At 42.7% G+C, this 13,515-nt stretch overlaps 1 protein-coding gene across 4 annotated transcripts in view; it reads right to left on the bottom strand.

Moving 5' to 3' along the window:
• The window catches only part of LOC110535542 (partitioning defective 3 homolog), a 546,846-nt gene that overhangs the window by 171,651 nt on the left and 361,680 nt on the right, over positions 1 to 13,515 (bottom strand). For 2 of the 4 annotated variants that reach the window (XM_036935238.2, XM_090189781.1), the window contains 2 exons: positions 10,350 to 10,504; positions 1,548 to 1,598 (listed from right to left, as the gene is read on the bottom strand). In XM_036935238.2, coding sequence (XP_036791133.2) covers positions 1,548 to 1,598; positions 10,350 to 10,504 — 206 coding nt within the window. The remainder of the gene's footprint in view (positions 1 to 1,547; positions 1,599 to 10,349; positions 10,505 to 13,515) is intronic. The other 2 variants (XM_036935240.2, XM_090189782.1) reach the window with 1 other exon arrangement.

Here is a 13,515-nt window from a genome sequence, read left to right as displayed (position 1 = left end):
GTGGTGGTGGTGGTGACGCGAGCACAGAACTAGAATGTGTTCTATTTCTATGGACATGAGAGCAATACTCTACGTCAAAATAGCTGGGTCATATACTGAACAAAAATATAAAACGCAACATGCAACAGTTTCAAAAATGTTACTGAGTTACAGTTCATATAAGGAAATCAGTCGATTGAAATCAATTCCAGGCCCTAATCTATGGATTTCACATGACTGGGCAGGGGCGCAGCCATGGGTGGGCATAGGCCCACCCACTTGGGAGCCAGGCCCAGACAATCTGAATGAGTTTTGAAGAAGCCGGATGTAGAGGTCCTGGGCTGGCATGGTTACACATGGTCTGCAGTTGTAAGGCCGGTTGGATGTACTGCCAAATTCTCAAAAACAACGTTGCGGCTTATGGTAGAGAAATTAACATTAAATTATCTGGCAACAGCTCTGGTGGCCTTTCCTGCAGTCAGCATGCCAATTGCAAGCTTCTTCAAAACTCGAGACATCTCTGGCATCGTGTTGTGTGACAAAACTGGACATTTGAGTAGCCTTTAATTGTCCCCAGCACAAGGTGCACATGTGTAATGACAATGCTGGTTAATCAGCTACTTCATATGCCACACATGTTAGTGGATTGTCTTGACAAAGGAAAAATGCTCACTAACACAAATGTAAACATCTTTATGCACAAAATTGGAGAGAAATAAGCTTTTTTGGAAAATGTATGTCAACTTTTATTTCAACTCATGAAACATGGGACCAATACTTTACATGTTGCATTTATATTTTTGTTCAGTATAGATTACCTGTAGTTAGGCTGTGATCCTGTCCTGCTCATTCAGTGAATCACTTGTATTTATTTCACTAATGTGCAATAGGTATGAGAAAGAATAGATTTTGGCTGCTGTTTAGTAAAAGTGCTGTTTGCATTGTTCAGCTCTCAACACATTCTGTGCCTGGTGAGTACACACGTTGTACTAGACCCGTTCTAATGGAAGGTGAGAACACACTGGCTTGTCATTGATGGATTAATTCCATTCAGCTAAAGAGGCCAACTGGCATTGAGCATCTCTATTTCAAATGGGACTACATTGCCTCACTCCTCACAACCCTACCCCTACACCTTTCAGCATAATGAATGTTTTCTTCTATCATATTCACTACAGAACAAGCATGGTGGCAACGTTTCAGACAACTGCTGCCAAACCTCTATTCAACACCATGCCACTTTCTTTTTCTCTCCCTACAAAATATGAAAACCCTTTTTGTGCTCACTGCAATTACCTCAAATGGCATCATAAATATCCTTCCATTTCTCTGGCCGAGGAATAATCAGACAAAGCGCAAAGAGAAAAACAAAAGTTACCCTTTATAAAGATGGCAAAGGGGTCAATAAGAATACCGCCCCTTTCCCAAACCCTTCTCTTGACATCTGACCCCAACTCAAAAAGACGAGCCAATCAGAGATGAGCTTGTTATTCCAAAGTGCTGTGCGATTAGCCGGTTCAGTGGCGGTGGTGATGAACAATACGCCCTGATTGGTGGTTAGTGCTTACCTTCCATGTTTTCTGTGCTGGGGGTGAGGTGGGGGTTAAACTCGTCTGATACTGTTAAAGAGGCATAAACAAGTGTGATTGGTTAGTTAGTGCCCACATTCCACATTCCAAATCAGAACACCATTCCAGAGCATCTCTAGTACCCTTTTCACACTATCGTGGCAACCAGAACCATACTGGCTCTGATACGGTTCCAGCAACTAGTGTGAAAAGGGTTTGAATTAGTCTTTGTGTTACTGTGGCCAGTCTCCAAGGCTAGCCTAGTCAGCCAACATGCATATTATCACTGTGAAAAGGGAGGAAGAGAAAGACTATTGAAGAGCTTTTGGAATAACAATCAGAAGTGGAGAGATATTAAAACACCATGCAGTTCTGTCGATCACTGGATTATTCAGGCTGACTGGGTATAATGTGTTAGCATATTCCTCCCAGCCACAGAGAGGTGTGCAGTATTCAGCCCCTTATTTTCTCCTCCTCTCAATCTTGTTCCAAATCTAAATGGAATAAAAACCTTCAGGTGTCTGGGCAGCTTAGTGTTTAGCACATATTTATGGAGATGGGTCATGAAGGTCATGAAACGTTAGCAGTTGACGCTGATCTGATTTGGCACACAGCTCCTGAAACGAGATTAAAGAGGAGAGAAAACCACCCTACTTCGAAATATTTCAAAGAAAACAGTTTCTGTGGAGAAATAGCTTTGTTAAACATGCTAAGAACTACGCAAGGGGTGATTTGTCAGGTTTGAGAAGCGCTTGAGATCCCGAAGGCGAGGGAATGTTCCGCTCATTTCTGACATGCGGTTATGCCCGGTCATATTCCGGTGCCTCATCTGATTCCTCATGATGTGCCCGATGGGTTCCTGAGTTTTGATAATCTATCACTGACAAGCCCATATTAATGCTCCCAGTGATGCTTGGAGGCATTAGCTGTTATTTGCAAAGTAAAACTGTCTATTCAACAACAGCTGGCATAAAGCTTTCGATAAGTGATCTAGCTTTTTCCTCACTCGTCAAATTCACATTAGAGAGAAAAAAACATGAATTGCTGACAGCACTTAGTGGCACAATTAAAAAGCTTTTTGATGATGAGACCTTTAGCTACTAAGAAATAGGAGCTTCGGGTTACGGTTTTTAGCTTCCTATGGACTTCTCATCAGATCTAAACACTTCCTCCAATCATTTGAACTTTCATTGATATTGAAAACATAATGCCCTTAACAATGATCGGGATCTTGCTGTATAATAGCTAATCAGTCAGTGAAACCCATCCATCGTCCAAGGGGGATTATTATATATTTTTATACTAAGTCTTTGTTTGAGGATTCTGGGTTTGTGATGACCTTTTATACCTTTTAATGTTTGAGGGAAACTGCTAAGCCAGTCCTTGGAGGATAGAAGTCCTGTCAGGTCAAGACTCTAGATACCTAAAGACATAAAAATGTCTGTTATCTGTCATGATAACTCAATGAAGCGAGGTACAGAGCCAGATAGTCCTTTGGGGAGTGACTTGAAGTGTTCCTCAGCATGTTTCTCGTCAGGACTAGCATTCCATCCCACATCACCTGTCTGTCTATTCCCATCCCCAGGATCTTTCACAAAGCACCAAAACTGCACTCTGACCCTAATGGTCATGTTCCAGGACAATTGTTCCCATCAGTCTCGAAGGGCTAGGAAAAAAGGTTTTGTACAGTCACACTGCAAATCATTTACCCATGTTTCACAATGGGCCACTGGGCACAGGTTTACAATGTCACATGTTAAAGGAAAGAGGGGAAGGGGGGTTGATGGAGGACCCAGGAGTTTGGAGTGTTGGTGTTAACCAACCAGGGCCCAGATTCACAATCACGAAAAACTTAAGAAGCTTCTTAAGAAGAAAAATAAGAAGTTCAGAAGATAGTTCGTAAGTGCAATTCCTCAATAATACCTTAAGATTTTATGATTTTCTTACAAACTTCTCAAATATCTTCTTACAAATCTTAAGATGCTTGTTGCTTGTTGATTGTTTTAGCTAGCTATCTAGCTAGCAATAGCATTCATGTTAGCATATCTCTTACTGAAATTACTGTGTTAAAACATGTTCTTGGGTTTAAAAGAATCAATACTGAAACTTTCAGATGAAGTTTGTGAGTGAATTAAACATGTTTAATTGCTTTCAGGAACTTTTTCTCTCACTGCCCTGAGTTTAAGACAGGGGTTTAACCATCTTGGAATTAACAACATTTCCAATAACTTTATTTTCAAGAATCTAATTTCTTCTTAACTTTTTGCTTAAGGAGAAACATAACAAATAGCTCAATAAAATTTACCAAGAACTCTTTTGAAGAATAGCAACTTTGCTTAACTTACTTCTTACAGTAAGTCTATAGTTAAGGGATAAAATGGCAGTTATGAAGACATTTCTTCTTAAGAGATTTTTGAGAATCTGGGCCCAGGTGCCTACAGTAGTTATTACCTAGGTCCATGCTCTTCAAATTGTACAGTAGTTATTACCTAGGTCCATGCTCTTGGACTTGTAAAGTAGTTATTACCTAGGTCCATGCTCTTGGACTTGTAAAGTAGTTATTACCTAGGTCCATGCTCTTGGACTTGTACAGTAATTATTACCTAGGTCTATTATCTTGGACGTGTAACGTTATCTTGGACATGTAAAGTATTTATTACATAGGTCCATTCACTTTAAAGTGTACGGCAGTTATTACCTAAGTCCATTCTATTGCACTTGTACAGTAGTTATTACCTAAGTCCATGCTCTTGGACTTCTGCAGTAGTTATTACCTAGGTCCATGATTTTGGACTTGTGCAGTAGTTATTACCTAGGTCCATGCTCTTGGACTTGTGCAGTAGTTATTACCTAGGTCCATGCTCTTGGACTTGTGCAGTAGTTATTACCTAGGTCCATGCTCTTGGACTTGTGCAGTAGTTATTACCTAGGTCCATGCTCTTGGACTTGTGCAGTAGTTATTATCTAGGTCCATTCTATTGCACTTGTACAGTAGTTATTACTTAGGTCCATGCTCTTGGACTTGTGCAGTAGTTATTACCTAGGTCTATTATCTTGGACTTTGAAGTATGTATTACATAGGTCCATGCTCTTGGACCTGTACAGTAGTTATTATCTAGGTCCATGCTCTTGGACTTGTGCAGTAGTTATTATCTAGGTCCATGCTCTTAGACTTGTACAGTAGTTATTACCTAGGTCCATTCTCGGACTTGTACAGTAGTTATTACCTAGGTCCATTCTCAGACTTGTACAGTAGTTATTACCTAGGTCCATTCTCAGACTTGTACAGTAGTTATTACCTAGGTCCATTCTCAGACTTGTACAGTAGTTATTACCTAGGTCCATTTCAGACTTGTACAGTAGTTATTACCTAGGTCTATTCTCAGACTTGTACAGTAGTTATTACCTAGGTCCATTCTCAGACTTGTACAGTAGTTATTACCTAGGTCCATTCTCAGACTTGTACAGTAGTTATTACCTAGGTCCATTCTCAGACTTGTACAGTAGTTATTACCTAGGTCCATTCTCAGACATGTCCAAGCTATTGGAGTTGTACAGAAGTTATTACCTATGTCCACACTCTTGGACTTGTAGAGTTGTTATTATCTTGGACATGTAAAGTAGTTATTACATAGGTCCATTAACTTAAAATTGTACAGTAGTTATTACCTAGGTCCATTCTCTTAGACTTGTACAATTGTTATTAACTAGGTCCATGCTCTTAGACTTGCACAGTAGTTATTACCTCGGTCCGTGCTCTTGGACTTGCACAGTAGTTATTACCTATGTCCGTGCTCTTGGACTTGCACAGTAGTTATTACCTCGGTCCATGCTCTTGGACTTGCACAGTAGTTAGTACCTAGGACCGTGCTCTTGGACTTGCACAGTAGTTATTACCTAGGTCCATGCTCTTGGACTTGCACAGTAGTTATTACCTCGGTCCGTGCTCTTGGACTTGCACAGTAGTTATTACCTCGGTCCGTGCTCTTGGAATTGCACAGTAGTTATTACCTAGGTCCATGCTCTTGGACTTGCACAGTAGTTATTACCTAGGTCCGTGCTCTTGGACTTGCACAGTAGTTATTACCTAGGTCCGTGCTCTTGGACTTGCACAGTAGTTATTACCTAGGTCCGTGCTCTTGGACTTGCACAGTAGTTATTACCTAGGTCCGTGCTCTTGGACTTGCACAGTAGTTATTACCTAGGTCCGTGCTCTTGGACTTGCACAGTAGTTATTACCTAGGTCCGTGCTCTTGGACTTGCACAGTAGTTATTACCTAGGTCCATGCTCTTGGACTTGCACAGTAGTTATTGCCTCGGTCCATGCTCTTGGACTTGCACAGTAGTTATTACCTAGGTCCGTGCTCTTGGACTTGCACAGTAGTTATTACCTAGGTCCGTGCTCTTGGACTTGCACAGTAGTTATTACCTAGGTCCGTGCTCTTGGACTTGCACAATAGTTATTACCTAGGTCCATGCTCTTGGACTTGTGCAGTAGTTATTACCTAGGTCCATGCTCTTGGACTTGTGCAGTAGTTATTACCTAGGTCCATGCTCTTGGACATGTGCAGTAGTTATTATCTAGGTCCATTCTATTGCACTTGTACAGTAGTTATTACTTAGGTCCATGCTCTTGGACTTGTGCAGTAGTTATTACCTAGGTCTATTATCTTGGACTTTGAAGTATGTATTACATAGGTCCATGCTCTTGGACCTGTACAGTAGTTATTATCTAGGTCCATGCTCTTGGACTTGTGCAGTAGTTATTATCTAGGTCCATGCTCTTAGACTTGTACAGTAGTTATTACCTAGGTCCATTCTCGGACTTGTACAGTAGTTATTACCTAGGTCCATTCTCAGACTTGTACAGTAGTTATTACCTAGGTCCATTCTCAGACTTGTACAGTAGTTATTACCTAGGTCCATTCTCAGACTTGTACAGTAGTTATTACCTAGGTCCATTCTCAGACTTGTACAGTAGTTATTACCTAGGTCTATTCTCAGACTTGTACAGTAGTTATTACCTAGGTCCATTCTCAGACTTGTACAGTAGTTATTACCTAGGTCCATTCTCAGACTTGTACAGTAGTTATTACCTAGGTCCATTCTCAGACTTGTACAGTAGTTATTACCTAGGTCCATTCTCAGACATGTCCAAGCTATTGGAGTTGTACAGAAGTTATTACCTATGTCCACACTCTTGGACTTGTAGAGTTGTTATTATCATGGACATGTAAAGTAGTTATTACATAGGTCCATTAACTTAAAATTGTACAGTAGTTATTACCTAGGTCCATTCTCTTAGACTTGTACAATTGTTATTAACTAGGTCCATGCTCTTAGACTTGCACAGTAGTTATTACCTCGGTCCGTGCTCTTGGACTTGCACAGTAGTTATTACCTATGTCCGTGCTCTTGGACTTGCACAGTAGTTATTACCTCGGTCCATGCTCTTGGACTTGCACAGTAGTTAGTACCTAGGACCGTGCTCTTGGACTTGCACAGTAGTTATTACCTAGGTCCATGCTCTTGGACTTGCACAGTAGTTATTACCTCGGTCCGTGCTCTTGGACTTGCACAGTAGTTATTACCTCGGTCCGTGCTCTTGGAATTGCACAGTAGTTATTACCTAGGTCCATGCTCTTGGACTTGCACAGTAGTTATTACCTAGGTCCGTGCTCTTGGACTTGCACAGTAGTTATTACCTAGGTCCGTGCTCTTGGACTTGCACAGTAGTTATTACCTAGGTCCGTGCTCTTGGACTTGCACAGTAGTTATTACCTAGGTCCGTGCTCTTGGACTTGCACAGTAGTTATTACCTAGGTCCGTGCTCTTGGACTTGCACAGTAGTTATTACCTAGGTCCGTGCTCTTGGACTTGCACAGTAGTTATTACCTAGGTCCATGCTCTTGGACTTGCACAGTAGTTATTGCCTCGGTCCATGCTCTTGGACTTGCACAGTAGTTATTACCTAGGTCCGTGCTCTTGGACTTGCACAGTAGTTATTACCTAGGTCCGTGCTCTTGGACTTGCACAGTAGTTATTACCTAGGTCCGTGCTCTTGGACTTGCACAATAGTTATTACCTAGGTCCATGCTCTTGGACTTGTGCAGTAGTTATTACCTAGGTCCATGCTCTTGGACTTGTGCAGTAGTTATTACCTAGGTCCATGCTCTTGGACTTGTGCAGTAGTTATTACCTAGGTCCATGCTCTTGGACTTGTGCAGTAGTTATTATCTAGGTCCATTCTATTGCACTTGTACAGTAGTTATTACTTAGGTCCATGCTCTTGGACTTGTGCAGTAGTTATTACCTAGGTCTATTATCTTGGACTTTGAAGTATGTATTACATAGGTCCATGCTCTTGGACCTGTACAGTAGTTATTATCTAGGTCCATGCTCTTGGACTTGTGCAGTAGTTATTACCTAGGTCTATTATCTTGGACTTTGAAGTATGTATTACATAGGTCCATGCTCTTGGACCTGTACAGTAGTTATTATCTAGGACCGTGCTCTTGGACTTGCACAGTAGTTATTACCTAGGTCCATGCTCTTGGACTTGCACAGTAGTTATTACCTCGGTCCGTGCTCTTGGACTTGCACAGTAGTTATTACCTCGGTCCGTGCTCTTGGAATTGCACAGTAGTTATTACCTAGGTCCATGCTCTTGGACTTGCACAGTAGTTATTACCTAGGTCCGTGCTCTTGGACTTGCACAGTAGTTATTACCTAGGTCCGTGCTCTTGGACTTGCACAGTAGTTATTACCTAGGTCCGTGCTCTTGGACTTGCACAGTAGTTATTACCTAGGTCCGTGCTCTTGGACTTGCACAGTAGTTATTACCTAGGTCCGTGCTCTTGGACTTGCACAGTAGTTATTACCTAGGTCCGTGCTCTTGGACTTGCACAGTAGTTATTACCTAGGTCCATGCTCTTGGACTTGCACAGTAGTTATTGCCTCGGTCCATGCTCTTGGACTTGCACAGTAGTTATTACCTAGGTCCGTGCTCTTGGACTTGCACAGTAGTTATTACCTAGGTCCGTGCTCTTGGACTTGCACAGTAGTTATTACCTAGGTCCGTGCTCTTGGACTTGCACAATAGTTATTACCTAGGTCCATGCTCTTGGACTTGTGCAGTAGTTATTACCTAGGTCCATGCTCTTGGACTTGTGCAGTAGTTATTACCTAGGTCCATGCTCTTGGACTTGTGCAGTAGTTATTACCTAGGTCCATGCTCTTGGACTTGTGCAGTAGTTATTATCTAGGTCCATTCTATTGCACTTGTACAGTAGTTATTACTTAGGTCCATGCTCTTGGACTTGTGCAGTAGTTATTACCTAGGTCTATTATCTTGGACTTTGAAGTATGTATTACATAGGTCCATGCTCTTGGACCTGTACAGTAGTTATTATCTAGGTCCATGCTCTTGGACTTGTGCAGTAGTTATTACCTAGGTCTATTATCTTGGACTTTGAAGTATGTATTACATAGGTCCATGCTCTTGGACCTGTACAGTAGTTATTATCTAGGTCCATGCTCTTGGACTTGTGCAGTAGTTATTATCTAGGTCCATGCTCTTAGACTTGTACAGTAGTTATTACCTAGGTCCATTCTCGGACTTGTACAGTAGTTATTACCTAGGTCCATTCTCAGACTTGTACAGTAGTTATTACCTAGGTCCATTCTCAGACTTGTACAGTAGTTATTACCTAGGTCCATTCTCAGACTTGTACAGTAGTTATTACCTAGGTCCATTCTCAGACTTGTACAGTAGTTATTACCTAGGTCTATTCTCAGACTTGTACAGTAGTTATTACCTAGGTCCATTCTCAGACTTGTACAGTAGTTATTACCTAGGTCCATTCTCAGACTTGTACAGTAGTTATTACCTAGGTCCATTCTCAGACTTGTACAGTAGTTATTACCTAGGTCCATTCTCAGACATGTCCAAGCTATTGGAGTTGTACAGAAGTTATTACCTATGTCCACACTCTTGGACTTGTAGAGTTGTTATTATCTTGGACATGTAAAGTAGTTATTACATAGGTCCATTAACTTAAAATTGTACAGTAGTTATTACCTAGGTCCATTCTCTTAGACTTGTACAATTGTTATTAACTAGGTCCATGCTCTTAGACTTGCACAGTAGTTATTACCTCGGTCCGTGCTCTTGGACTTGCACAGTAGTTATTACCTATGTCCGTGCTCTTGGACTTGCACAGTAGTTATTACCTAGGTCCATGCTCTTGGACTTGCACAGTAGTTATTACCTCGGTCCGTGCTCTTGGACTTGCACAGTAGTTATTACCTCGGTCCGTGCTCTTGGAATTGCACAGTAGTTATTACCTAGGTCCATGCTCTTGGACTTGCACAGTAGTTATTACCTAGGTCCGTGCTCTTGGACTTGCACAGTAGTTATTACCTAGGTCCGTGCTCTTGGACTTGCACAGTAGTTATTACCTAGGTCCGTGCTCTTGGACTTGCACAGTAGTTATTACCTAGGTCCGTGCTCTTGGACTTGCACAGTAGTTATTACCTAGGTCCGTGCTCTTGGACTTGCACAGTAGTTATTACCTAGGTCCGTGCTCTTGGACTTGCACAGTAGTTATTACCTAGGTCCATGCTCTTGGACTTGCACAGTAGTTATTGCCTCGGTCCATGCTCTTGGACTTGCACAGTAGTTATTACCTAGGTCCGTGCTCTTGGACTTGCACAGTAGTTATTACCTAGGTCCGTGCTCTTGGACTTGCACAGTAGTTATTACCTAGGTCCGTGCTCTTGGACTTGCACAATAGTTATTACCTAGGTCCATGCTCTTGGACTTGCGCGTCTTGATGATCTCAAGCTGATTGGCATTGTCGCCAAACTGTTTGGTGCGTTTCTCTGACATGCTCTGGCGTCCAAACCCCTCCCTCTGAAAGGAATCTTCTGGGTCTTCTGTGTCCGGACTGAGGGAGCTGGGGGAGAGATGGAGGAAGAGAGGAGAGGACAGGAGTGAGAGACTAAAGATGAAGGAGTGTGTGTTGGTGATATCAGTTAATCACCATTCAGAAACATTCAGTACATCAACAGCAATCCATCTCTCTGCTCTAAATAAGTCAAAACAATATATGGTTATTAAATTATGTTAAAACTTGATAATGGATAACTACTACACAAATATACAGCCCTTTGGTTTTACTGCCATAAAATAGAGACTTGGCTCTGGACACTACGAGCAGGCCAGACGAAGCATGATATTGGATGATAAAATCTCTAAATTAATATTCACACTCATACACAATATGCCTCCCCTTGGCTTCTCGAACAATGGGGAGGAGATCTGATCAGAACAGCTGATAAAGTGCCTCAGTTGTGCCAGTGTCCAAAAATCCACACACACACACACACACACACACGCACACGCACACACACACACGCACACACACACACACGCACACACACACGCACACACACACACGCACACACACACACACAGCTCCGCGGTGCTCTGTAGTGACTGCTCTCATCAAGGACACCTCCACCTCTACAGAGTTCACAGGGGGAGATACGTGGGTGTGATGCCCAGCGAGGTGGTGCTCTGCTGGGGTCACAACCACTCAATATCCCCCTGTCTGGGGCAGTGGTGGGCCCAGCCCTCCATAGCGTGCTCCCTTTGAGCTGCCCTATCTCTGTCTGGATCTTAATTGGAAAGAGGAGAGGAGCAGGAAAGGGGGCAGGCTAGGCGAGCCAGAGAACAACATTTGCATGCCAAGGAGAAAGTTGCAATTAAGTTGAGAAAATGTTCCAATTAGAGCAGAGATAGAGGGAGGAGAGACATGGACATTGATGAGCACAGATAAACGGGAGTGAAACTCTCTCTCTCTCTCTCTCTCTCTCTCTCTCTCTCTCTCTCACACGCACACACAGAGAGAAACCAATGAACAGAGACTGTGACAATATTAATCACAGTGTTTAATCGTAGCTCGTTGTGAAGAGAGATTTGCAGTGACCAGGCAGTGGACTGCTGACATTTGATCCTATGACCCCAGCCTAGAGAGGTCACAATGATGGAGAAAGAAGTGGAGGGATAACTCATTATATGAGAGAGAACAGAGAGTCTGAAAAGAGAAAAATGAGTGAGATGTGAGAGAAGAACAGCCAGGGGATAGGAGACAGCAGTACAATGGTTCACTTGACTTTCTAACCTTCCACAGAGAAAACATCATCATCATTAGCGCAGCAACACAACAACACTACAGTAACTCTGCTCAGTCAACTCCAGAGTGGAGGAGCCCTTTCTCTCAATCTCATGTTGTTCTGATATGATGAGAAAGAGGGGGAAAGGGGACATCCGTCTCTCTCTCTCTCCCTCTCTCTCTCTCTCCCTCTCTCTACTTTATTGACATGGAAAGTAAACACTTACATTGTCAAAGTAAACATACAGTATAGCGACGATGGTCAAAGTCAGGAATATACTAGACTGTTGGTAATGAAGCAATAATAATGATAGTGATACTCATATGAACACCAATTACAACATGTAAAAATAATAATGATAAAGAATAGGCGAACATGAATAATCACAATATACTTCTTTGTCTCTGGCTGTCCCTCAGGTTGTGGCAGGAGGCCACAAATGTGGCTGCTAAAACACAGCATTTTGGTTTTTAACTAAGTATGTCCCCAACTTTGTCTTCATCATTAAGGCTATCTAATTCTTTGTATTGTTTTATAATTTTAGGGAAGAATGTATTTCTTATGTCAGAATATCTGTCGCAGTTTGGCATAAAATGCAGTCTCTGTCTCTCCCTGGGGGCAGAATGAACACAGACTCCCTCCCTCCCTCTCTCCCTCTCTCTCTCTCTCTCTCTCTCTCCTTCCCCCTCTCCATCTCTCCATCTCTCCATCTCCATTTCCCCCCTCTCTCTCTCTCTCTCTCTCCCTCCCTCCCTCCCTCCCTCTCTCTCTCTCTCTCTCTCTCCTTCCCCCTCTCCATCTCCATTTCCCACTCTCTCTCTCTCTCTTAGAGAACACTCTTCAGAGTAGAGCCTTCCCTAGGGCTTGATGAAGTAACTCCACTGTGCAGTGGAGAAGAGGGTCTCTGTGGCGGTAGCTTTTGTCTTTTGTTTGGGGTTAAACAATGGGGAGCCTAGTGACCGACCGGACACACTTACAAATAACAAGCTCTGTGTGTCACCGCCAGACTGACACACTGCCATCAACGTCTCCCACTTCACACTGCTTCACGGGAACAGCGGAGGAGGAGGAAGAGGAACAGAGGAGGAGGAGGAGGAACAGAGGAGGAGAGGGACAATGTATTATTCATCACCTTTCACTTTTCTCCCCTCTCCATCACAGAAGAGAAAAACTACTCCTTAAATGTCAACTGTTCCAAAGGTAGCTGAGGGAGAGGGAAAGACGAGTGTTCATGATGAATTTAGATTTAATTCACTCCAACACAGCCATGGCTGTCTGTTGTTTGGGCTGATTTAACACACCCAGAGTGAATGCCTGCCAACCATCAAAGGCCACCACCAACAATAGAAGGGTACAGTCACTGAAGGTTAAGGACACACCTTCAGTCAATTACAGTGACACACAGCAACATTTCTGCTTCTGGTAGGACAAACCCACCAATCTGGGCCTTTAGGAGTAAGGGATGGAGACAGCACAGAAGCATCATTATCTTGTGTGTGTGTGCACGGTTGTATGTGTATATATATATATATATATATATATATATATATATATATATATATATATATATATATATATATATGTGTGTGTGTGTGTGTGTGTGTGTGTGTGTGTGTGTGTGTGTGTGTGTGTACACAGCCACAGCAGCAACATCAACTCATTCAGCAGGAGGTCCATTCCCTGAGCTCTGTTGGTTAACCCAGCTCCCAGAGAGCTGTGACTATAGATGGGGATGTTGTTGACCTTAGGAGGCAGGCAGCAGGCTGGGAGCAGGCAGGAGGGAGGCAGA

Source organism: Oncorhynchus mykiss, chromosome 11 (assembly GCF_057628025.1).
Source record: "Oncorhynchus mykiss isolate SJ-2025 chromosome 11, ASM5762802v1, whole genome shotgun sequence".
NCBI lineage: Eukaryota > Metazoa > Chordata > Actinopteri > Salmoniformes > Salmonidae > Oncorhynchus > Oncorhynchus mykiss.
This window is presented reverse-complemented; position numbering and strand designations above follow the sequence as displayed.